Here is a 26,851-nt window from a genome sequence, read left to right on the forward strand (position 1 = left end):
AAAATTTTTTAGTTTTTTTCCCAAAATTTTTTTTCATATTTTTTTGGAAACTCGAGATTACAAAAAAAAATGATCTCGTCATTTTTTTTTTTTTCTCATGTCACTTCGGTGGCTCCGTAACTTCTGGCTGTTCTTTTAAACAATATTTAAAGTTGAGTTTTGGTGGTTCAATAAATACTCAAGTTTTGAAATCGATGAATATCGTGTCCATTAATCATGATTTCAATATCAGTCAAAAATAATTGTGACTAATATTTTTGCCATAATCGTCCAGCCCGAGTTTAAAAAGATCTTTTTGATTTCAGTTTTACATATATGATCTACATACATTATACACGTTGCATGCTTTCTTATCCTTTATAACCAGACAAAATGTAAATTTAAAAATGTCAAATTTTATTTGTAATTTTGTATTTTTAATGTTTTAATGAATTGCTTTCCAAATGGCGCTGTGGAAAAGGCCCACACAAGCCCACATCTGACAGGGAAAATATCCAATACTGCAGCGTGGCACCTGGTGGTGAAACAGTATTGTGCAACAAATTGGAGATGGGACCCCCCCCCCCCCGGTTATTAATGGGTATTTCGCACACTGATAATAAGAACAGCACAGATTATTAAACATGAATTGGAAAAGAAACGGCTAAAAAAAACTGCTGGAATGTGGCAAAGAAAGCAAGAAATATGGAAAACGATGAAGTTGTACAATGTGTGTTTATAGTCTTTGTGTTCGTAAGTGAAGAGAAACACGGCTGCAAACACAGAATGTCCTGTGCTTTCGCTTTCTTTTCTTTTTTTAATATTGGATAAAAATCTTATGAACATGAGAACGGAAACTTGGCTAAAGTGCATCGATAGATCCCTGGTACACAGGTGGGAGGGAGGGAGGGCGTTTGGCACCTTTCGTCCTGAACTCCAAAGATGAAAAATCCACGGCAAAGTCATCTGGAGAGCTCACACAGATCCACAGCACTCACTCTGCGTTACAATAATAACTCACTATATCCACGGTTAAATTATATGAACACTTATTGTACTGTATATTTACACAAATCTGTCCGTGAGTCACGTGACGTGGTAAAAAAAAAAGGACGCATTCGGACGCAGACTGACTTCAGAGGCGGGGGATCGCTCGCTCCATCGGCGAAAATGTCTCACACGGGAAAAGCGCCCGAGGTCGGTCGACCGCGCTGTTGTGCTCGGGGTCTGCAGGGCAGAGGCGAGGGCGTGACGTAGCAGAGGCTGGGGCTGTCGATGTCGCCCTCTCCCACCAGAGTCAGGTCGGACAGCGCGTCCTCCTGCGGCTCGCCCCTGTTCGACTGCTGCGGGTGGACGGGGGAGACGGCGCCGGGGAAGGGCGGGAGCGGCCTGGACGTCCTCCAGGCCCGTCCGCCGCCGCCGCCGCCGCCGCCGCCGCTCTCAGCGCCCAGAGCAGAGTCCAAGCTCTGGGACTGATGGCTGAGCGAGTGGACGCCGCTACCGCCTCCGCCACCTCCGCTGTTTGTCTTGTTGCCCCGGCGACCGTTGCTAGGGAAGCTGCCGTTGTTTGGGTGACGGGAAGTAGGCGTGGAGCAGTGAGGAGGAGGAGGAGGAGGAGGAGGAGGAGGCGACAGGCGCAGAAAGTCTGGGAGCTGCAGGTGGCTTTTGTTCAGCAGGCCTCTCTGGTCGTCGGCTCGGTTGCTCTGAGCTTTGGAAATGAGGTCGAAGAATTCTGCGCACACACGCACACGCGTGAATAATCACATACTGAAATCATTCATGATCGTGCTTTAGTAAACATGCAGAGGAGGGCGTGCCTTTAATCGAGTCAAAGCTACATTCAGTGTGAGCGGCAGCTAGCTTTGAAAGCGTTTTGGTGCCAACAGGCAAAAAGAGTTAGTGACAGAGACAGAGACAGAGAGGTTGTTCGGTCTTTACCTTCAGCTTCGTCTATATTAATCTTTCTCTGCGTTCTGTTTTCCGGAGCCTTGTGCAGAGACACAGAGTGGTCGGGTGAGGCCGGGCCTCTCGGGGGGTCAGGGCCTCGCCCGGCCTTGCCGTTTTCCCCGCGGGGGTGGGCTGAACCTGCGCTCCCCGGCGAGCCGTCCTCCCCCTGAGGGCCACAAGTGAGAGCGGAGCAGGGCGTTAGAGCCCCGGATGAGTCACGGCGGCGGGCGGGCGGGGAGGGCGGAGGGCGGAGGGCAAGTGTGGGCACAGAACTAGCGTCTACTAATGATGGAGACGGGAGGGGTGAATGATGGCGATGATTTTGACTCGTATGGTTAAAGCTGCAGTGCGTAACTCACAGGGATTTTTATTTGTGGACTCTTTTCATGATACAGTTATATAGCAGTTCTACTCCACTCAGTTTGGTCATTTTCCATGACTTTAACGTGGGCGGGGGGTCGCCATAACACAGCTTCACAAAACTGCGATAATGGAGGACATTATGGTGTATTTTTTTGGCAGACAGCAGCCATTTATTGCTCGCTGTAACCCCAATCTCTGACCAATCGGTGGCCGGCAGTCTGTTGACGTCATCCTTTTTTAAGTATCGAATCAGCTAGCTCGGAAACAGGTACCAAAAAAAATAAAAAATAAAAAAGCACCAGGTACCAGGTACTACCAGGAAATGAGTCGTGCTGCAACCGTATCATGGAATAAGTCGCAAAAGAGCTTTTTCAATACTTAGAGTAGAGTAGAGACTGTACATCACTGACAACAGGAGGAAGCTCTAACAGAGAGCAGATCATCCACGGTCCATAAAACGTCAGAAAATTGAAAATTCCGCTTTCAAAATCTAGTAATCCACTAACAATCTCTTTATTTATAATACTACAAATGGATGGGAACATCCCTGGCAGTGGACATTTGTATTTAAAAGTTATGCACTACAGTTTTAATAATGACATTTATTGTAAAGAAAATCACCTGGTTCAACATATACATACATTTACTAAAGATACACTACCGTTCAAAAGTTTGGGGCCTATACAATTCTTTTGTATGTTTTCCATTAAAAGTCAAATAAATTTAATTCCTCAAAATAGTAATATTTTTGTAAAAAAAAAAAAAATTCTCAATTTTTTTATTTCTTTCTCAAATTAAATTTTTTTCCTCAAAAATTTAATTTTTTTCCTCAAAAATTTAATTTCTTTCCTCAAAAATTTAATTTCTTTCTTAAATTTTACTTTCTTTCTCAATTTTTTTCCCTCAAATGTATTATTTACTTCTCAGATATTTTTTTCTCAAAATTTCTTTTTTTTCTTAAAGTCTTTTTTTCCCCTCAAATTTATTTTTTCCTCAAAATTGTTTTTTTGGTCAAAAAAAAATTTTTTCTCAAGTTTTATTTTTTTTCTCAAAATGTACATTTCTTTCTCAAAATTTTAACTTCTTTCTCAATTTTTCCCCCTCAAAATTCTTTCTCAAATTGAGTTGTATTCATTGAAAAAAACTTGCTTTTCCTTCAGAAATAAGGACATTTCTAAGTGATCCCAAACTTTTGAACGGTAGTGTAAGACGAGTGTCGAAGAAAAAACACACACCGCGTCACCACAAGGAGAACTAACTACACACTAAAAGACACACTACTGCCCCCTACAGTGGGAAATAAACGCCTGTTTAAAGGAATCCCTCTAAAAAGGTGGAAAACCAAAAAACAACACGGCCCAGAGAGCGACCATCACAACACCAACTACATCACGAACAGGAGCTTTTGAGGAAAGAGAAGTGACCACAGCAGACGCTGCGTTGGCTTTGTATTGTTGTGTTTTTTTAACGGGTCAGTCGGTTTTTGGGTTATAGAAGAAAGAGAACCAGCAAACCACAGAGCAGAGACGACGATGCATTCGGCCACAGGCAGATCACGGGGACATTGAGAGTTCTCTCAAAAGTGCACACATAGAAACACATACGTACGAAACGTACACCTGAATCGTTTTTTTTTTTTAAAAACACGTTGCAAACAAACACGGGTGACAGCAAGGGGGGGACACTTAGTAGCGTGACATCTTCAACCAGGAAGTGGAGACATTGGCTGGTGTTATAGGACATTCCAGTGCAGGAAGAAAATAGAATCAAACATAAAAGAGTTAGAGGAGATCTTACTGTCGTCGACTGGTTTCTACTCGTCGAGGCCGAGAAGAGATTCTTGGACGGACCTACTTTCTGTTTGTCCGCTGAACGAAGGAGAGAAAGCAGGTTATTTTTTCGATGTGTGCGACGCGAAAAAAGAACAATAAAACTGGCGCTCGTCGTCGTTCCTCACCTTTTACAGGCGCGTGTTCGGCTGCGTCCAACACCACGCGCAGCCCGTCCAGGTTGGATATAGGAAGACCTAAATCTAAAGGCTCTGACTCGCCACTCTGCATCACACACACACACACACACACACTTAATACAATGGATTTTATTTGACCTTTTCAATACTCAATCTCGAGGTCAGCGGTTTCCCACAAACCAAAAAAGATTGAGTCAATGACTTATTTGTTATATGAAGAAAATATTCACATTTTAAGAAGCTGAAACGATCAGAAATTTAAAAATCTATTTATAATTCCAAAATCAACTTACAATTCCAAAATTTACTGATAACTCCAAAATCTAATTTCAATTCCAAAATCTACTTATAATTCCAAAATTTACTGATAATTCCAAAATCAACTATTGATTCCAAAATCAACTTATAATTCCAAAATCTACTTACAATTCCAAAAACTACATATAATTCCAAAATCAACTATTAATTCCAAAATCAACTATTAATTCCAAAATCTACTATTAATTCCAAAATCAACTTATAATTCCAAAATCCACTTACAATTCCAAAATCGACTTATAATTCCAAAATCTACTTATAATTCCAGAATCAATTTATAATTCCAAAATCAACTTATAATTCCAAAATCTACTTATAATTCCAAAATCAATTTATAATTCCAAAATCTACTTATAATTCCAAAATCAACTTATAATTCCAAAATCTACTTATAATTCCAGAATCAATTTATAATTCCAAAATCAACTTATAATTCCAAAATCTACTTATAATTCCAAAATCAATTTATAATTCCAAAATCAACTTACAATTCCAAAATTTACTGATAACTCCAAAATCTAATTTCAATTCCAAAATCTACTTATAATTCCAAAATTTACTGATAATTCCAAAATCAACTATTGATTCCAAAATCAACTTATAATTCCAAAATCTACTTACAATTCCAAAAACTACATATAATTCCAAAATCAACTATTAATTCCAAAATCAACTATTAATTCCAAAATCTACTATTAATTCCAAAATCAACTTATAATTCCAAAATCCACTTACAATTCCAAAATCGACTTATAATTCCAAAATCTACTTATAATTCCAGAATCAATTTATAATTCCAAAATCAACTTATAATTCCAAAATCTACTTATAATTCCAAAATCAATTTATAATTCCAAAATCTACTTATAATTCCAAAATCAACTTATAATTCCAAAATCTACTTATAATTCCAGAATCAATTTATAATTCCAAAATCAACTTATAATTCCAAAATCTACTTATAATTCCAAAATCTACTTATAATTCCTAAATCAACTATTAATTCCAAAACCTACTTTTAATTCCAAATTTTACTTATAACTCCAAAATCTACTTATAATTCCAAAATCAACTTATAATTCCAAAATCTACTTATAATTCCAAAATCAACTTTTAATTCCAAAATCAACTTTTAATTCCAAAATCTACTTAGAATTCCAAAATCAACTTAGAATTCCAAAATCTACTTTTAATTCCAAAATCTACTTATAACTAATCAAGCTTCAAACCTGATCCATTATCACAAACTCGTCAACAATCACCGTCTTACTTTAAACCGAGACTTTAAAATCACTTTTAACCCAACGTCAAACACACAGACACAAAAATAACAACAATAACTGAATGACTTACGATGCGAGCCACCAGGTCAGAGAGGTGCAGGCCGTATTTGGCCACCACAGGTCTGAGGACCTCCGTCACCGGCTTGGTGGGTTTAGCTTTCAGGCCGACAGAGCGGTTGATGGGGACTAAGTCGAGTCTGAAGAAGAAGAAGAAGAAGAAGAAGAAGAAGAAGAAGAAGAAGAGTCAGCGATTTTCTTTGCAGGTTTCTGTCGCAGCAGCCTGACACTTTAGAGCTACTGTACCTGAAGAGTGTGCGTTTTTCTAGTCTGAGATCCCGAGAGCATAACGTCATACAGTCCTGGTCCAGAACAAGTGGCTGATTTTAAAAAAAGAGCAAAGAGACTTCATACGTAAATAAATAAATACATTTCGTGACATGCTTTCTGCTTAAGTATCAGATTATACCTTCTCCCCTCCGACCAGAAACAGGTCTATAGCTGCCAAGTTGATGCAGAGCTTCTCACACAGGCCCAGGAGTAATTCCCTGATGGACACACCAGACCTCAGCGGCACGGGACAACACGAGCCGTCCGGTAGGCTTATGTTGCACTGCCTCAAGGGGGCGCTGCTCACGACCGTCACTGCACCTCGAGAGACGTCGCCCTGCAAGAACGAAAACGCACAGAGCGTTATTAAAACAATAAGATCACGGGACGAGACAGAGCCCGAAATCAGACGAAACACTCTGTCGCTGAATCGATTACAGCAGGAGACAGGAATGTTTGTCCGTGACAGTAATCTGGTCTAATCTGACCTCATTCCTCAGCGATCCCGACGGCCCCAGCTCCAGACTGGCCCCCGACGACAGGGAGCCCTGTGATTCACGCCGACCGTTACTGCCAGAGAAATCTGAAAGATATTAAAGCCATAAGTGTCTCTTATAAGAGAGAGAGAGAGAGAAGGTTCCAAATCCAATAAACATGGAGTCGTGCTTTCGACCGTATCATGGAATAAGGCGCAAAAGAGCATTTTCACCGACAACAGGAGGAAGCTCTAACAGAGAGTTTGGTCAATAAAAACGTCAGAAAATTACGTACGAGCGTACGAACACTTGAGTAATCGCCGCAGCCCTACACGAGTCTGTTCGTCTGCTAAATTCCTCAAAAAAAATTTATTTGAAAAAAGTGCTTTTCCTTCAAAAATAAGCAAATTTCTGCAAAACATAAATAAATTTAGAGAAAAAAATTAATAAATTCACAAAATTTAAAAAAATTTTTTGCAAAATTTAAATTCTTTTTCTCAAAAAGTTTTTTTTCACAAAATGTTTTTTTTCCACAAAATGTTTTTCTTTCACAAAATGTTTTTCTTTCACAAAAATGTTTTTTTTCACAAAATGTTTTTTTTTATACATTTTTTTTTATACATTTTTTTTTTTATCAAAATGTTTATTTCTCTCAAAATGTGCGTTTCATTCAAAAATAAGGACATTTCTAAGTCCCAAACTTTTGAACTTTGGTAAAAAACTACTAACTGTAGTTGAAGTCGGCCAACTCTCGCTTCTTTGGCCCTTTGCCGAAGCTCCTGTTGCGCGACCAGGAGAAGAACATGCCTTTCCTCCGGTCCCCCGAGTCGTCCCTGCCGTCCTCATTCAAAGAGCGGCCAGATTTGCTCTTTTTGTCCTCCTGGAACACACACACAGAGAAGACCGTTTATCAAAACAGACACAAACAGATAATCCAACGAAACGGAATCGATTAAAATCCGTTACCTTCTTGGGCGTGGAGAGGTTGGAGCGGTCCGAGCCGGTGGTGCTGTGCTTGGAGGTGGGGCTGCTGGGGATGTGGTAGGGGTCGGGCAGAGGTCGACCCTCCACCTCCGCCAGCATGCACTCCTGGTACAGCAAGGACTTGAGGAAGCGCGTGTAGCTGTCGAACTTCATCAGGTTAAAGATCTAAAGATCAGGAAGGGGAAAGAATATCCAGTCGAGAGTGCTTTTAGTCTCTTCTGGAGTGAAATTAATCAGATATACATGTTTGTTATTGTGCATAATAACTATATTATAGCCCACTTGTATGTTAGTCTGATATAAATACACCATACCACAAGATCTTGGTCGTGTATGAATCATAAAAATAAAGATATCCGGCCAAACTTGTGACTCTTATCAGAGTTTGAACATCTGAGCTCAGCTGCTTAAATCAATAGAGCTTTTCAGGAACCCTTACCCAGAAGCACATTCACGTCCACGATGCTCGACAGCAGCCCTCAGTGATGCAACACTGGTACATTTGGCACATTAAGGGCTAGTTTAGAGTCATCTTAGCAGTTAAATGCTCTCATAAAGGCTTGAGGTTAGCCCTAAGCTAAGTCGTTGGTGTACTTGTACACAGTCGTGTATTGGGTCTCTACCTGCAGCTGCTGCTCCTTGAACATGTCCGGCCGCGGGGCGTTGAGGATGTCGTCGGCGAGCTGAGCCTGGCTGTCTATGTTGACCGGCGTGGTGGCTTTACTGGACAGGAAGCTGTTGTAGATCTCCCTGGCACGCTGAGACAGCTGGAGGGTGGAGAGGGTTTTGTCGTCAGGTCGAGACAAAACAGTGAGACGGTTGTAATTGGATGCGTTTCTGTGACCAGGTCACGACTCACCTGCTTCTTGTCGTTCTCGGGGATGTGGCTGAAGAAGTCGCACGCCTGCCAAAACAGGATATTCTCCTCGCTGAACTCCTTCTTTAAGAACTCCTAAGAAGTGAGAAGGAAAAATTCACAGAATGCCAACATTTTCTAATCTCGGAATGTGAAAATTTTCTAATCTTGGAATGTGAACATGTTCTAATCCCTGAATGTGAATATTTTCTAATCTCAAAATGTGAAAATATTCTAATCTCAAAATGAGAATATTTTCTAATCTCAGAATGTGAATGTTTCCTAATCTCAGAATGTGAATATTTGCTAATCTCAAAATGTGAAAATATTCTAATCTCAGAATGTGAATGTTTCCTAATCTGAGAATGAGATTGTTTTCTAATCTCAGAATGTGAATATTTTCTAATCTCAAAATGTGAATGTTTCCTAATCTCAAAATGTGAAAATATTCTAATCTCAGAATGAGAATATTTTCTAATCTCAGAATGTGAATGTTTCCTAATCTCAGAATGTGAATATTTTCTAATCTCAGAATGTGAACATGTTCTAATCCCTGAATGTGAATATTTTCTAATCTCAAAATGTGATAATATTCTAATCTCAGAATGTGAACATGTTCTAATCTCAGAATGTGAATATTTTCTAACCTCAGAATGTGAATATTTTCTAATCTCAAAGTGTGAAAATATTCTAATCTCGGAATGAGAATATTTTTATAATCTCAGAATGTGAATGTTTTCTAATCTAATTTCTGTAATTCTGAACTATGAAATGAGAAGGAAAAGGAGGGAAATATAAATATAAACGTGCTACAATTAAACTTCCTGTTCAACAAAGCAGTAAAGAAGTGACATTTTCACCCTTTTTGGTGGCAGTTGAACGACATAGTGTACACAAACAGACTAATACATCTCAGCTACTGACCAGTAGGAAATAAATGAATATTGCCTTGGTTGGCAACTTGAGCAGCTTTATATCGATTCCATTTTGCCATGTGGAATACGTCAAAATACCTTGGTTGCCAACACTGACTGGCACAAACAAACACAGTTGTCATGTCGACGACAGGACAACAATAACCCCAGGTTTGCCCCACAGAAAGCTAAACGTAGCACGTGCCGTCCTGACAGCGGTCACGTGCCGTCCTGACACCGGTCAGCGTGCAGCGCGACGTACCGAGAAGTATCGCACTCCCACTGGATCCTGCAGCAGCCTCTCGAAGCAGACGGCCCAGCTGGCCACTCTCCTCTCCGTGTGTCGCCGGTGGCTCTGGACGCTGGGCAGACTGGCGTTACTGTTCAGACTGTTGTCGCTGCTGCAGCCCTGCAGCTCCACGCTGTTCAGCTCTGTTCACACACACACACACACGTAGGATTATATGGTGACATGGCCTGGATTAGGTCTGCAACTATTTGTTTGTTTTTTTTAAAGGGAGAAATCTATTATAGACATGTCTTTAAACGAAATGCATGTGGTCTATACAGTATTATTTTTTGTCATTGACTTGGGGCTCGAGTTTAGGGAGAATCTGCAAAAAAAGTCGTGTGCATATTGAGCGACTCTACATTTAGTTTATTCTCGTTTTCTTGTGATATCTAACGTCTTTTCACACTGACTTTAGTTACTTTTCAATGACAGAAGTTGGTAAAAAAAATTCAAAAAATACCATTTCAGGTCCTAAACACCATCTCTGTGTGGACAAACATCAAAACATCACAGCTATAAACCTAATAAATGATAGACCTACTAAATGTAGAGGGTGCTGTGTATGGTAAACTTTCACCCAGTCCATTCCTGTAAATCCTCTAAATGTATTATGGGAATTTTGATTTGAATTTTGATTTGACTTGTTGTATAATTATAGCGTAGCACGTGAAGGAATGCTATCAAATCATTAATGAGCAATAATTACATGACAATTAATCATCAGCTCAATGTCACAATCGTGACATTAAAACTCCACAACATGGCACAACAACACTGCGTTCAAAAGTTTGGGGTCACCTTTACTATAATTTTGTTGTGGATTCCATTAAAAGTCACGCTTTTATTCATCAAAAGAGTTGCAAAATGAATAGAAAATGAGAAATAATGAATTGATTTTATTCCAAATAATATTTGTTTTATTTAGAGAAAGTAGCTTTTTCGGAGAAAGCTAAGCTACGAGATGCATTCAATGCTCCATCCACATTCAATACATTATTATATATATATATTTTATATTTTTATCATCCAATCGTCTTCTAACGCCATTAGCAAACACAATGTACCATTAGAACAGTGTAAATGGGCCTCTATACACCTATGTACATATTCCAATAAAAACCAGACATTTGCAGCTAGAATAGTCGTTTACCACATTAACAATGTAAAGAGTGTATTTATGATTCATTTAATGTTATATTCATTGGAAAAAAAAGTGATTTTCCTTAAAAAAATATGGTTATTTAAAAAAGATTAAAAAATTTTTTTTCAAGATTAATTTTTTTTCTCAAGATTAATTTTTTTTTCTCAAATTTAATTTTTTTTCTCAAATTAAAAAAAAAGAAAATCTAAAAATTTCAAAAAACTTTTTTTTTCTCAAAATGTATTTTATTTTTTCTCAAAATTTTAATTTCTTTCTCTAAATGAGTTGTATTCATTGAAAAAGGTGCTTTTCCTTCAAAAATAAGGACTTTTTTTCGTTTTTTTTTTATTTTTCTTTCGTTATATTCATAAACACGCTAGAATAGTCGTTTACCACATTAAGAATGTATAGAGTGTATTTATGACTCATTCATTCATTAACAAAAATAAGGACATTTCTAAGTGACCCCACACTTTTTGGTGTATTCGACGCCGTTTAACGACTTCTGCCACACAACACCACAACGCTGCCGCCGCCGTTATTATTATTCCACTGTGTGTGTTACTAGTTACTGTATATATGCGTTACACTGTTCTGTATCGCAGACACTGGTTCGACAGACTCGGGGCTATCTTTAGCAGCAGAGGTGAGGCAGAGGTTGAACAGGTCAAACCAGATTCCGCTGCTTTTTAAGCGCACGTTTAATGAAGTCCGCTGTGAGCGCGCGACTCACAAGTCAAGTTAAGTTAAGTTAAGTTAAGTTAAGAGCTGATGGTCAGCGGTGAAAGCGCGTGTGAAGGCAGGTTTACTCACCTCCATCGGAGACTGCGGCCGACTGTAAGGAAACACAGAGAGACATGGGTTAGGATTATTCATTCAGACACAGTCAGACAAGCTGGGACAGGAGGCAGCTGCCCTGGCATGTTCTTTGTCCACATGGAGACTGAGGCTGAGTGAGTGACTGGTGTTTCTCACACACACACACATGCATCATAACACAGTCATTGTCATGTGTGTGTGTGTGGGATCATCTGTTAACTGGCTCTGCAAGAAAACCTCCTCATACAGGGGTGGAGATGTGTGTGTGTGTGCATATGTGTGTGTGTTTGCATGTGTGTGTGTTTGCACGTGTGTGTGTGTGTGTGTCGCACATTCCCTCAGGTTATTTTTCATGACACAAACACATGTTTAAATGAAACTTGGGGGTTTGGACTTGAATCACATTTTCCTTACAAAAACACACACACACACACACACACACACACTCACACACACACACACACACACACACACACACACACACACACACACACACACACACACACACACACACACACACACACACACAGAGCTGGGATGAGATCATTCCACGCAGACATCAGTAACGCAGCTAACTCTGGAACATCGTTGAAACACTTTGTGAGTCAGACGAAGACAAAAGAGAAAGAGGAGACAAAGAAAAGAAAAGAATAGAAAGAAGGTGAAAGGAGAGATTTTGACTATTACGAATGTTATATATTTAACTTGCATATCCTTATTATGTCCCACACTGTAAACAAAAACATTTCATTATGATTGAATAAATTAATGAAAATACAACCTTTGCAGACAGAGAAAAAACAAACACACTCGACTTCACACGAACCCAAAAGGATTATGTATGAAATAAATGTCGTTCTACAATTCAGTTACTAAAATATTTTTTTCCCCCAATTTTTTTAGTTTCTGTTATTTCGGTTTATTTATATCACAAAACACCCGTTTGTGTTGTTTGTGAACGGTTTATTTTTGTAACTTCTGGGAGAAAAAGGCAGCTAGCTTAAGCTTTTATTCATGCTTAAGTTGTTTTTGTTGTACAGGAAGTGAGTTTTTATTTGTTTTGACTGAATAAATGTTAACTTTTGTCTTACGTTTGCCTTTGTGTGATCGCATCGTTGGAATCGGTTTATTTAAAAATCACAATATCTAATACAAACTGTATCGTTTTGATGCCATAATTTGCCCAAACGCACGATGCATGGCATCAATTTTTCAATCGAGAATCGTTTGAATCGAGAGTCGTTTGAATCGAGAGTCCTTTGATTCGAGAGTCGTTTGATTCGAGAGTCGTATGAATCGAGAATTGTTTGAATCGAGAGTCGTTTGAATCGAGAGTCGTTTGATTCGAGAGTCGTATGAATCGAGAGTCGTTTGAATCGAGAGTCGTATGAATCGAGAATCGTTTGAATCAAGAGTCGTTTGAATCAAGATTCGTTTGATTCGAGAGTCCTATGAATCGAGAATCGTTTGACTCGAGAGTCGTATGAATCGAGAATCGTTTGAATCGAGAAACGTGGACTCGTGAATCGGTTCAATTTTGAATCGAATCGTGACCCGAAGAATCGGTTCGTCCACAAACCAAAATGATTCAGTTTGAATGATTCCTTTGTTTATGTGGAGCAAAGAAACAGAGAAAATATTCACATTTAAGAATATTTTCTTTATGATGCGTGTGTGTGTGTGTGTGTGTTTCACATGTGTTACACTATGCTGTGTGTGTATTACACGGGTGTTGCTTCCAGTATAACACACATGGTCAACATCTGTTAGAGATATGTCTTTTGTTTGCAGGGTGGAATTCTTTGGCGTATACATATGAATGTGTGTGTGTGTGTGTGTGTGTGTGTGTGTGTGCGTGCTCTAATGTGATCACTTCCAGACATACTTGGTGGTGTAGTGTCTTGGCCCCTGATGGAGGCCCCCTCGCCCCCTCGCCCCCTCTCCCTCCTCCACTTCCGTCTAGACTCATTTCAAACTCACTCCTTCAGTTTGTTCTTTCTTCATCCTTTTGTTCGCCACCTATTCTCCACTTCTCCTTCCTTAACCCTCCTCCTCCTCCTCCTCCTCCTCCTCCTCCTCCTCCTCCTCCTCCTCCTCTCCTGGCAGATCCAGGTCATTCCTCACAGCCCACAGGGAACGATTGGGGTTTTCCAAACTTTCCCTCAATTCCCTCGCCCTGACCTCATATTCACAATTCAGCTGGAAAATGCTAAGCTAGCCTCGATAATTACGGAATCACAGTATCAGATACGCTACACTCTTAGAAATAAGGGTTCCAAAAGTGTCTTCTACAAGGGCTGAGGTTCTACCTTGAACCATTTGCTTCTGAAAAACCCTTTGCTGAATAAAGGGTTTTAAAAAAGGTTCCAGGTGGAACCTTTATAAAAAAAAAAGGTTCTTGGTAACACTAATGGTTCCAGTAAGAACCATTTTGATCCAGAGAACCCTTTAAAACCCCGAAAGGCTTTTAAAAGGGTTCTTGGTGGAACCCTGGAGCCAAAAAGGGTTCTCCTATGAGGACAAGTCGAAGAACCTTATATGGTTCTACTTAGCACTTTCATTTCTAAGAGTGTAGAGGAAGGTATGGCTTTTAACAATTGTCTTGTGGAGTTCGTGTTCCCAAAAAACCTTTATTAGATACACTACACTCATAGAAATAAGGGTTCCAAAATAGTTCTTCTACAAGGGCTGAGGTTCTACCTGGAACCATTTGCTTCTGAAAAAACCCTTTCCCGGAAAAAGGGTTTTTCAAGGGTTCTTGGTAACACTAATGGTTCCAGTAAGAACCATTTTGATCCAGAGAACCCTTTGAAACCCCTTTCCTGAATAAAGGGTTTTAAAAGGGTTCCAGGTGGAAAACTTTATAAAAAGGTTCTACCTGGAGCCAAAAAGGGTTCTCCTATGAGGACTAGCAGAAGAACCTTATATGGTTCTACTTAGCACTTTTATTTCTAAGCGTATAGAGGCCCAGGTCATTCAAAAATCCCATTTCAAAAATGTCCATTTCCAACCGTCTCTTACATCAGAATTTCATTCCCCGGGGCCGATTTCAGTGATTTTGGTGCCAAATGACAGGTAAAAAGTCTAATTTCTAAATCAGAAATCTCTTTTATATCTCTTTCTGCCATTTAATATGTTCTAAAATAACGTAGAACCAACACAGCATTATTCCATGTACAAAAACGGCCAATGTATTTGCACATTGTATAACCTGACGCTCAACAGGCTTCATAACAGATGATGTAAGTATCATCATCATCATCCTCTCTTTCCCACTAGTCACGGCTAATAAAGCCCACGGGACCTGTTCCCTGTAAACAATTTGTGTTTAGGGAGTTGAAAGGAAACGACAAAATTCGACATGTTTTGACCTGCAGACAGAAAAATCTGTTAATTTCAACAGCACATAATCCAGTAGGACGTTCGTTTTTGTTTTAATTCCAGAAACTCTTAACGAGCCACAAATACCAAGTACACAAGGCCTCGTGTGTGTGTGTGTGTGAGTGCGTATGATAAAATAAACCTGGCCTTTTGAATTCAGAGCACGGCTATTGTGCAGACGTGTGATTCAGCGCCTCTTATCTTTAGTTAAAGTGGGTGTTATCGTCGCCGTCGTCGTCGTCGTCGTGCTCATGTGTGGAAATGTCCACGACACTTCCACCGTTTCTCGCCGCACTTCCCACACCGGCAAAAAAAATAATCGTCCTCTTCCACAGAAACGATTCATTCGCTCCAACAACAAGATCTCCGTCACCGTTCGCCCAGAAAAATGATAATAAAGATATTACCGACTAAATATTACGTCGTTATTTTAGCGTCGCAGTGTCTTCGAGCTTCTCAGAGCGGGATAATTACAGGAGGAGGATGTGAGATATGATATTTAATCACTGCTCTGAAAAGGAATCCATATCATTATTGTGTTTCTCACGTGTATAAATATAGTATCACCGCCGTTTTTTACTCTCAGTGTGCGACGGAAATGCAAATAATTGACGACTAGAATGAATCGTTTGGTCCATAAAGTGTCAGAAAACATGAAAAAACGGTGTTTGTCAAACCTGGAAACGACGGCGTTCTCCAACGTCTCCGTTTTGTCCACAAACCGAAATGATTCGGTTTTTAATGATTTCTTTGTTTACGTGGAGCAAAGAAACGAAGAAAATATGCACATTTAAGAAGCTGAAACGATCAGAAATCTGGTTTGAATCATGAAAAAAAGCAAAAAAAAACAAAATAATTGAAGATTAATTTAGTAACAGATTAACAATCGTTGAATTGTTTCAGCTCTAAGGACGACCCTTCACGTTTAAAATGTTATTACACTTTTCCACGTAATGGCAAACAGTGTGTGTGTGTGTGTGTGTGTGTGTGTGTGTGTTGATGATGGGTTTGCGTGGAAACAACAAAGACCATGACTCTAACCCTAACCATGACCGTCAGGCTTTGTAATCTGTTGATCTTGTGCATTTACTGTAATCGGAGCGTAAAAAAGCCCCATCTGTACGTGAATAATCGGCATATAAAGGCAGCGACCGCAGACGTGGCCGTGCATTGATGTCGCCTGTGATGCTAGTAAAAAAAAAAAAAAAAATTTAAATCTAAAAGTAGAACACGTGGGTTTTTCTGCACTACGGTTCAAAAGTTTGAGGTCACTTAGAAATGTCCTTATTTTTGAAGGAAAAGCACTTTTTTTTCCAATTAATCTAACATTAAATGAATCATAAAAACACTCTATACATTGTTAATGTGGTAAACGACTATTCTAGCTGCAAACGTCTGGTTTTTAATGGAATATGTACATAGGTGTATAGAGGCCCATTTACAGTGTTCTAATGGTACATTGTGTTTGCTAATGGCGTTCGAAGGCTATTGGATGATTAGAAAACCCTTGTGTAATGATGTTAGCACAGCTGAAAACAGTTTTATTTGGAATAAATATCATTATTTCTAATCTTGTCAATGTCTCGACGACATTTTCTCTTCATTTTGATGAATAAAAGTCTGACTTTTAATTGAAAACGCAACAAAAATTGTATAGGTGAGCCCAAACTTTTGAACGGTATACACTCTTAGAAATAAAAGTGCTAAGTAGAACCATATAAGGTTCTTCAGCTTGTCCTCATTGGAGAACCCTTTTGGAGGGTTCCTCCAAGAACCCTTTTAAAACCCCTTTATTCAGGATAGGGTTTTTTAAGGGTTCTCTGGATCAAAATGGTTCTTACTGGAACCATTAGTGTTACCAAGAACCCTTGAAAAACCCTTTCTTTAGGAAAGGGTTTTTCAGAAGCAAGTGGTTCCAGGTAGAACCTCAGCCCTTGGAGAAGAACCCTTTTGTAACCCTTATTTCTTAGAGTGTGTACACCAATGTAAATAAAAAAAAAATGTTCTCAAATTTTTTTTCTCAAATTTGTATTTTTTTTCTCAAAATGTATTCATTATTTCTTCAACATTTAAAAAAAATTCTCAAAATTTCTAAAAAATAAAAAAAAATTCAATAATTTTTTTTTTCCTCAACATTTTTTTTTTCCTCAAAATTGTATTTTTCTTTCTCAAAATGTGTTATTCATTGAAAAAAGGCCATTAGCAAACACAATGTACCATTAAAACACTGTAAATGGGCCTCTATACACCTATGTACATATTCCATTAAAAACCAGACGTTTGCAGCTAGAATAGTCATTTGCCACATTAACAATGTATAGAGTGTGTTTATGATTCATTTAATGTTAGATTCATTGGAAAAACAAGTGCTTTTCTTTCACAAATAAGGACATTTCTAAGTGAGCCCTAACGTTTGAACGGTAGGTTTCTATGTGCTACACTCTTAAGGATCTTTTTCTGGCATAAACACACGACCTTAGTCCTCACGGAGACCAAACACCTGGTCATAACGAGGAAAAAGTTGATGGTTAATGTCAGGGATCAGGCTTTGTTTGGGGCGTCTGTCCAAGCAGAACCAGTAACACATGGAGTCAAAATATGTCTATCTATGGGAGAAACAGTTAGCATTCACACACACACACACACACACACAAAGACAACACTGTTTATACCAGATGAACGTCTGCCTGGCTGCTCCATCACTGAAGCTCTAACTGCCACCTTATATAAGGAATAAGCATCCACATCTTGTAGGTGTCTGCTCGAGTGCGTGTAAGCGCTGGCACGGCAACAGGAGGCCGCACCTATAACTGACACACACACACATATTCTTGTACTTGCTGCATACTGAGGACTGGGTTGCTGACAAAGTGAGGACCAGCATTTCCACTTTATAAATCAACACAATTACAAATATCTACTTCACGAATGACATCTATATAGAACTATTGGTTGCAGTACCATAAAGTGTCTGCAGTTGGAGCCCCAGAGCAAAAAGGGCTGGAAAACTTTTTGGATTTCTTTTACATTTTTAGTCCAACATTTTACAAAAACATCATACTTATACTATGTCGACCAAAAATAAAATAAAAAATTTTGCTCCAAAATTTGACAAAAACGTCATACTATACGATGTCGTCCAAAATTTAAAAAAAATTTGACCCAAAATTTTTGATCCAAAATTTTACAAAAACATCATACTTATACTATGTCGACCAAAAAAATTTTTAAAATTTGACCAACAATTTTTGGTCCAAAATTTGACAAAAACGTCATACTGTACTATGTCGTCCAAAATTTGAAAAACTAATTTGACCCAAAATTTTTGATCCAAAATTTGACAAAAATGTCATACTATACTGTCGTCCAAACTTTGAAAAAATCTTTGACAAAAACATTTTAGTAAAAAATTTGACAAAAACATCATACTATACTATGTCGTCCAAAATGTGATTTTTTTTTTGACAAATTGACTATAGCATGTTATAGCAACCTAAGGAAGTGATTTCAATGAAAACCGGCCAAAATGACCTCACTTTGTTGGTTAAAAACCCTCACTGGTCCTTCAGTATGCCGCAAGTACAAGAACACACACGCACACACACATATATACACACAACACACACTGTCCTTAAAAGGTGACTTAGAATTCACAACACAGATTTTCACACGTCTGAAAACACGCTCACTTTCAAGCCCCCGAGCAGAGGAAGCTGCTGTTTACTTTTGAATATGAGGTGAATATAGTGGCTGCCATTGAGAAGACAGAGTCACGCTCTGCCAGGAGCTGGAAAACCTGGGTTAGGATGAGGTGAATTAGCTGTTTAGGCTAAAAACACTAGTGAGTGAGTAAGGAATCAAACCCCCCCAAAAAACATGTACAATCCTCTGGAATTCTGGGATAAAGAATCAATATCCACTCAAAACTAACTGAAAATGTAGATAATGTTGAACAATAGAGGCTCAGAGGAGAGGTGACTCAGAGGCGACTGATAGATGACTGTCTCTCACGCCCTTAAACTCACAACTGTCAGGAAAAGACAGCGACGGGAGGAGGTCAAGTCTGTCTGTCTGTCTGTCCTCCTGTCTCACTGTCTCACCTTTAAACACACACACACACACACACTTCCATCCGTCCCCGTCTCTGTCACTTTCACACACTCTTGCTGCAAACAGCAACGCAACAGCCGGACCAATTTGACTAATAAACCGAGTAAATGTCTCTTATGTGTGTGTGTGTGTGTGTGTGTGTGTGTGTGTGTGTGTGTGTGTGTGTGTGTACACGACTCACTGTATTGAAGTTCCAGACCCGCTTGAAGGAGAGCCTCTTCCTCAGGCTCATCCTGAGAGACACACTCAGGACACCGTGTGCTGCTCTACTCTACATATATGAAGTAACACAAACACACACACACACACACACACACTGACGTCTAACTTTGGATGGATCCATCACACACACACACACAGGGACACACACACACACAGACTCTTTCCATACTCTGTCTCTTACTACATGATACAACCTTCTCACACCAACAACTCCACACACACACACACACACACTCACACACTCAACTGACAGACTGAGTAGGAAGTTCCATTCTCTCTCACACACACACACACAGAGTCGTGTTTCCATAGTGACACCCCCCCCCCCCCCCCACCCTCCCATCAGGGCAGCAGCTAAGCTACAGAAACAGGGGGGAGGGAACACAGGTCCAGATCTGCCAATCACACGGCAGCATCACGGCTCTCACCTCCCTCCCCCTCCCTCCCTCCCTCCCTCCCTCCCTCCTCCCTCTCTACGTTCAAATCACAGTTCAGCTACAGGTTTTTTACGTGTGAATTCAAATTCAAATCAAAGTCACGGCGAGTCCTGAGAAGACGAGAGGAAACGTGACACTGTGACGCCCTGATTTGTGTGAGTTTTTGGAGTGAAGAGTTTCTATTGTTATATATATATATATATATATATATATATATATATATATATATATATATATACACAATAGAAACTATTATGTATAACTACACTACGTATATATTATATCTAACGTATCTAAGCGCTAATACTTTGATACGTTGACACTGCATTACTCGCGTGTGAGAGAACTTCCAAGAACAGACTGAACTCTTTATGAGCCGTGATATGAGTAAGCGGCACTTACTCAGAACACACACACACACACACACACACACACACACACACACACACACACACATCGGTCAACACACACACACACAGTGACAGAGCGCCAAACAAAAGATAAAACCTGACGTTTGACTCTGCGACAATAGAGTCCTCACATACTGAGAGACAAAGAACAACATAAGAAAATAAGAAATTTTTCCTCATGTCTAACTCTTATTGGCCTCATTCCTGTGGTCTGGCCACGGCAGCTCACTTTCCCCTTGTGTGTGTGTGTGTGTGTGTGTGTGTGTGTGTGTGTGTGTGTGTGTGTGTGTGTGTGTGTGTGTGTGTGTGTGTGGGTGGGTGTAACTTGGATCATAATACTTTCTGAGAACATACAGTAGAATTCTACTTCTCTTTCAGGGGTCACCTAACAGAAGAATTTCTGCCAGAGAAAGCACTCGGAGAGCGCAAACCTTCTGTCCATGACAAACTGGAACAAACAACATCAAAACGTGACCTCAGCGTCTCAGTGAAATATGTCGGAACAGACCACCGTGAAGAACCGGAGACCAGCTTTCAGATAGTTCTGTAACAGCCAAATCAAACCAAAGCCAAACCCTTTCCCCGAAGAAAGGGTTTTTCAAGGGTTCTTGGTAACACTAATGGTTCCAGGGAGAACCATTTTTGATCCAGAGAACCCTTTAAAAGCCCTTACCTGAATAAAGGGTTTTAAAAGGGTTCTGATTAGCACTTTTATTTCTTCCTTTTGTGATATTTTTAATCGAATAAACCTAAAAACACGACCTATAATGGAGGACACTTTTTTTGGGAACACAAACTCCACAAGACAATCGTTAAAAGCCATCCCTTCCTCTACACTCTTAGAAATGAAAGTGCTAAGTAGAACCATATAAGGTTCTTCAACTTGTCCTCATAGGAGAACCCTTTTTGGCTCCAGGGTTCCACCAAGATCAAAAGGTTTCTTACTGGAACCATTAGTGTTACCAAGAACCCCTTGAAAAACAAATGGTTCCAGGTAGAACCTCAGCCCTTGTAGAAGAACCCTTAATTCTAGTACACTCTTAGAAATAAGGGTTCCAAAAGGGTCCTTCTACAAGGGCTGAGGTTCTACCTGGAACCATTTGCTTCTGAAAAACCCTTTTCCTGAATAAAGGGTTTTTTCAAGGGTTCTTGGTAACACTGATGGTTCCAATAAGAACCATTTTGATCCAGAGAACCCTTTAAAACCCCTTTCCTGAATGAAGTGTGATTTTCATAAATTAATAAATCTAAAAACATGACCTATAATGGAGGACACTTTTTTTGGGAACACAAACTCCACAAGACAATCGTTAAAAGCCATCTCTTCCTCTACACTCTTAGAAATGAAAGTGCTAAGTCGAACCATATAAGGTTCTTCGGCTTGTCCTCATAGGAGAACAAGGGCTGAGGTTCTACCTGGAACCATTTGCTTCTGAAAAACCCTTTCCTGAATAATGGGTTTTGCAAGGGTTCTTGGTAACACTGAGGGAAAAAAAAGGGTTCTCCTATGAGGACAAACCGAAGAACCTTATATGGTTCTACTTAGCGCTTTTATTCGTAAGAGTGTACCACATGCCAGCAGTCCGGTGATGTTCTAAGACAGTATTTATTAGTGTGTAGATTAACAACAACAACATCGTTCTATGAGACTATTAATACAACCAGGGATTACAGCGTTAGAACACTTTATATTAACAGTAGAGTACATAATAACAGTGGATAAAACCACTGTAAGTTAACCTATCAGTGGCAAACCAATCAATCAATAACAAATGGAGGCTGACCTGAAAGACACAAGTTCACTTTTAAATGTTTAGCATGGTTTTCCTCCCGTTTTCTCATTCTCAAGCAAACCCCAAAAACATAACTCAACACTGCCCTCTGCTGTCGGTAACGGCGTAATGAGACGCTGAATGAAACCGACTGCATCAGCAGGTATAAAGATGTAATAAGACGACAAACACACAAGTGTATAAAGTGTGTGTGTGACGCCGAGTGGCGTTTGACTTATTCGACGTGACTCACTGTAATTAATGCCGACTGCTGGCTCAACAGTTGGTCGCTGATCAGTCACTGATGCGACAACATTTTTTTTAAAAAAGGGTGAGAAATCCCGATGAGTCATGAGAAATAACAAGAAGAAGAACCAGACCTAAAGATCTCCTCTGGTAGACTTCTTCACCGCGTCTCAGATTTAGCCTACACAACTCTGAGAGTATCTGAGAGTCCATTTAATACATAAATAAATAAAAATAAATAAATAAATCGTCATCGTCAGGAGCCTCCTGAGGTGTTTCGTGTACAGGAGCAGCCGACGATCCTGTGTCATCATCTGACACACACACACACACACACACACACACACACACACACACACACACACACACACACACACACACACACACACACACACACTGCTCCCAGGGGGATATCACGAGGAGAACACACACACACACACACACACACAGCAACTACGCACATACTGTACTACATGGAGAAGAGGGAATAAGTGTGCAGGGTTAGTGTGCACACACTTGTATGAATGGGAGTTTGTGTGTGCGTGTGTGTGTGTTACGTGTGTGTGTGTGAGGTCAGAGGTCATTCCCGGTTGCTCTTTTCTCACCGCTGTGTTGAGTGAAATAACGTCGTGCGCTGCTTTCCACCGTCCACACACACACACACACACACACACACACACACACACATTATTGACCATAATACGCTAAAATAAACAAAAAAAAGTCTCCTTATTTGAACTGAACTAATAGCAAAAAAAAAAAGCTAAACCACAGAATCAACAGGTTCCCCTGCGATTGGTCCGCACGGGTCACATGACCACGAGACACGGGCCTCGTTAACACAAGTTCCACTTCCGACGCGTTCAATTTAATCTGAAAGGAACAAGCGGTAGTGGATGATGACCATATCGGACGGCCAGGTCCAAATATGTGTCGGGATTAAGGATTAAGTTCATGCACGGCTAAAAAAAATATCATCGTTAATGTCAAATGCCCACACACACCCACACACACACACACACACACACACACACACACACACACAGCTGATTTACTCACTGAATCGGCGGCGGCTTCAGAAGAATCCACGCTAAAAGTTTGCCGCTCCATGAAGACAGAAGGCAAAGTAATCCGTCAGCACAACATCGTCAACAGCTATTCAGCTCCTCTGTGTGTGTGTGTGTGTGTGTGTGTGTGTGTGCATGTGGTCAGAGATGAAGCGCTACAGAGCGTCGCTGTCGATAGATTCCTGTTCCTCCTCCTCCTCCTCCTCCTCCTCCTCCCTCTCTATCCTGTCTGTCCTCCTCCTCCTCCTCCTCCTCCTCTGCTTTTCTAACCCACCCCTCGTGTCATTTCTATTCCACCCACACTGCTGTGGGTTGAGAGATGCGCGCCTACACACTCCAACACACACACATACACACACAAGGGGAAAACACAAGCATGGCTGCAGAGGGAGACCCCCCTCGCCATTAAGGAACACACACACACACACACAGTGGGTTGAATGTGTTGTCCTCAGTTCTCTTCCGTCATCTGCTTAGTATGCCGTAAGCATGTCGAGGGCACAGAGAGTAAACAGAGGGGGGGAAAAGCTATATGTTCAGTTCTGGGGGGGATTGAGACGCGAAAGACACCAAAAGCCCAATTTATACTCCTACCCCGTAAAGTCCTCTACGTAGGTTTTACGGAGACCCCTCTACGTCGCCCGTCGGAGAGCCTCTGCGTCGACTCCGGCTAACGCGATAAAAATAATTTTTAAAGGCCACAGTATGCTTCTTCTTCCGACCGCGTAACCACGGAGACCCCTCGAGCCTTCATAGGCTAGCTTTTCAACGGCAACGATCCGAACGCAAACCGCAAAAGCGGCCGTTGCGTTTCCCGCTTTTTATTCCACTGTTCAGACGAGCGTCTCTGGGTGGAAATCTGCACGCACGCGGCGACGCAAAAGTGTGTGAAATTTGATGTCGTGTGCATGCCAGGTGGCTAGGGGGCGCTGTGAATACAACAACACCAGGAGCAGCGCTCTCTAGTAGCGCGAAGAAGAAGCTAAGGCAACTTGAACGTCCGACGTATGGATTATAATCCCGCATGTTTGTTGTTCGTTTGGCTGTACTGCACGTGGATCTGACGTCAACGCGTACGGGAGGCTAGCTAGCTAGCGTGAGCGGCTCAGATCGCACTTTTACGTTTTCGACCCTTTAGACGGGAAACGCAACGGTGGAGCGTTTTTTATGATTTCCGCTCTGGAGGGTGGGTTTATGTTTTTTAAAACGCAGTCGGCATCTAAACGAAAGGCACGTCTGATAAAATATTTTGTCGGTTTCACCCGGGAGCGTCGTTCTCCGTCGCGGTACCGGATACGCACTGCAATTTCCCGCCTGATCAGTAGGGGTCGCTACGCAAGGTTGTTGTGCGTCCTGCTACAGTGAGCAATGGCGTCCGAGAGAGAAAAACTGTTGTTGTTGTTGTTGTTGTGGGCGTTTCTGACCTGAAATAAATATTTTTCTGTGTCGCGGAACGCAGTTTTAAGATAATTTGAAGCGAGAAATTAGCCATTTTTTAGGGGTGGAAAAAAAATGACAGCTGTGATGATGATTTAAAACAGCTAACTGCATTCCTCACACATGCCTCAACCCATCAACACCACCCTTTCTAACCCCCCCCCCCCCCCCCCACACACACACACACACACACGTGTACAATCTGCCAGTCCGTCCTCTACTTGACTTGACTTGGAGTGTCTCACTCGCACATTTCATGCTGATAAATAACCACGAAAGCATTCGCCGTCAGCCCACAGGGGGGAAAAAAAAAAACACACAACGTCGTAGACCACGAAGCTCTGGGAAGTGATTTCGAGAACATCCAGGTCCTTTAACGAGAAGAAATGATCAATTTAAGACGTAAAAGTAACCCACGTGACAACAGGACAACAGTTTATCTACTATTTTCATGGGCAGTTTGCAGGTTTTACATATTAAGATCAGCCTACTCGTCAAAATGCAGCAGAAGGCTTGAGGCCTGACTGAAGTAGAAACAAGTGGATGCAATTATTCCGAACCTCGCCTCTTCACCAGACTCCTCAGCAGCTGCTGCTGCTACTGCATCAAATTAACGTTGTTTGTACTGTAAGTGTGTGGACTAGCAAGCAGGCAGTGACTGTCAATTAGTTTTCATAACAAAATGACTTTCAACCAATTGTGTGTCTGATGTTAAAGAGAGAAACAGTAGAACAAACACAGATTTTTAACCAATAACAATAATGAGGGCTCCGCTCACAGGGTTAAGAGAGCCAGGATCCTACAAAAGTGTACTAGAGACAGTACTTGAGATCTCTCGGCACCTTCTTCTTTCTGGGCCACCCAAGAAAGTTAAACCCAACCTTTGAGGGAATGACCCGAGTGGCCAAAAACAAAGAATGGTCCAAAGTTGAGGAGGATCTAGATCCTCATCCTTGGAGGCAGCCCTTGCTGGAAAAGCAAAGAAGTAAGAAGTAGACACCTCGTCAACCCTCGACGACGCCTGAGAAAGTCCTTCCAAGTAGCCAAAGCTAATGAGAATGACGGTACCAGTGGAGGAATTTATAAAGAGGAAATATTGTCCGGGACTCCAGGGATGAACAAGTCAGAGAAGCTGGCGTCGTAGCGACGTCTTCTTCGTCCACTCGGAACCAGGGACATCACAGTAAATACCATGTATGTGAAGACGTGGCCTTGGGACAACTCACTCCCAGACAGTCCCTGTCCCTACGTCAGTCAACAACAACGTTGGGAGATTGTGTTGTCCACTGCCCTGAGGCCAGATGTGGTTATCTGGTCAGAAGTGTGACGGTAAATCATCCGAGTTGGAGTGATTGCGCTGCGGGGACGCGGGGCTGTGAAGAGGCAGCGGTGACAAAAGCCAGTAAATACCAAGTGCTCGTCGATGACTGCGGGGATAAAGGTCGGCGCACTTGGATTTTCCCAGCGGAGGTGGGTTTGCATGCGGATTCTCTGCACAAACTGCATGGAATCTGCGAAACCAGGACCAGTGTTAGAGGCCGAGGGAAGAAGAAAGCTATTCAGAGGCCGGGATGGGCAGCTGAAAGAGCCTCCCTGTTGGTTTACGGCACAAAAGACACGAGATGAGCTGGAAGCCACCGCTGCCTGCCCACCAACTTAGAGAGGGCTGTGGTTAAAGGTCAGAACACTCATTGAAGGTTGGAGAAGACCTCTTCTCCGGGACACCCTCGATGAATTGGATGCCAGCAGAGAAGCTAGCCGATGAGTGCAGGAATTTCTGGAAAATATTGACCTTAAAAAGCCACAGGACCCCTCTCAAAAACATCTCAACCAGAAGAGAAGAAAGTCAAGGTTCCTCAATAGAGAGGCCACCAGTCAGGGTGGCAACGCAGGGAACTTCAGCCAAGGTTAGCCAACTCTCTTTTCTTCTCTCTGATGCACTTTGTTCAGAAAATATTTAAAGGGATAGTTCGGAATTTTGGACATAAGACCTATTTTCCAACTCAGCCGGTTTTCAAGACATTTCATTCAGTTCTTCTGGTTTCCGAGCTCGCTGGTGCTATGGCTAGCGCAAGTCAATGGTACCAGCTAGCATGGCATT

At 41.0% G+C, this 26,851-nt stretch overlaps 1 protein-coding gene across 1 annotated transcript in view; it reads right to left on the reverse strand.

Moving 5' to 3' along the window:
• Positions 1-584: 584 nt before the first annotated feature.
• LOC310940588 (regulator of G-protein signaling 12-like) overlaps positions 585-26,851 on the reverse strand; it is a gene marked incomplete at its 5' end in the record, with an annotated part of 40,415 nt that continues 14,148 nt past the window's right edge. Inside the window, 14 exons of the mRNA XM_083905578.1 lie at positions 585-1,711; positions 1,918-2,092; positions 4,087-4,157; positions 4,247-4,343; positions 5,930-6,056; positions 6,163-6,236; positions 6,326-6,523; positions 6,675-6,769; positions 7,392-7,542; positions 7,629-7,811; positions 8,270-8,413; positions 8,506-8,598; positions 9,679-9,848; positions 11,663-11,684. Coding sequence (XP_083761704.1) covers positions 1,155-1,711; positions 1,918-2,092; positions 4,087-4,157; positions 4,247-4,343; positions 5,930-6,056; positions 6,163-6,236; positions 6,326-6,523; positions 6,675-6,769; positions 7,392-7,542; positions 7,629-7,811; positions 8,270-8,413; positions 8,506-8,598; positions 9,679-9,848; positions 11,663-11,684 — 2,157 coding nt within the window. The 3' untranslated portion in view covers positions 585-1,154. The remainder of the gene's footprint in view (positions 1,712-1,917; positions 2,093-4,086; positions 4,158-4,246; positions 4,344-5,929; positions 6,057-6,162; positions 6,237-6,325; positions 6,524-6,674; positions 6,770-7,391; positions 7,543-7,628; positions 7,812-8,269; positions 8,414-8,505; positions 8,599-9,678; positions 9,849-11,662; positions 11,685-26,851) is intronic.

The sequence above is a fragment of the Microchirus variegatus genome (genome assembly GCF_963457635.1).
Source record: "Microchirus variegatus genome assembly, chromosome: 19".
Classification (NCBI taxonomy): Eukaryota; Metazoa; Chordata; class Actinopteri; order Pleuronectiformes; family Soleidae; genus Microchirus; species Microchirus variegatus.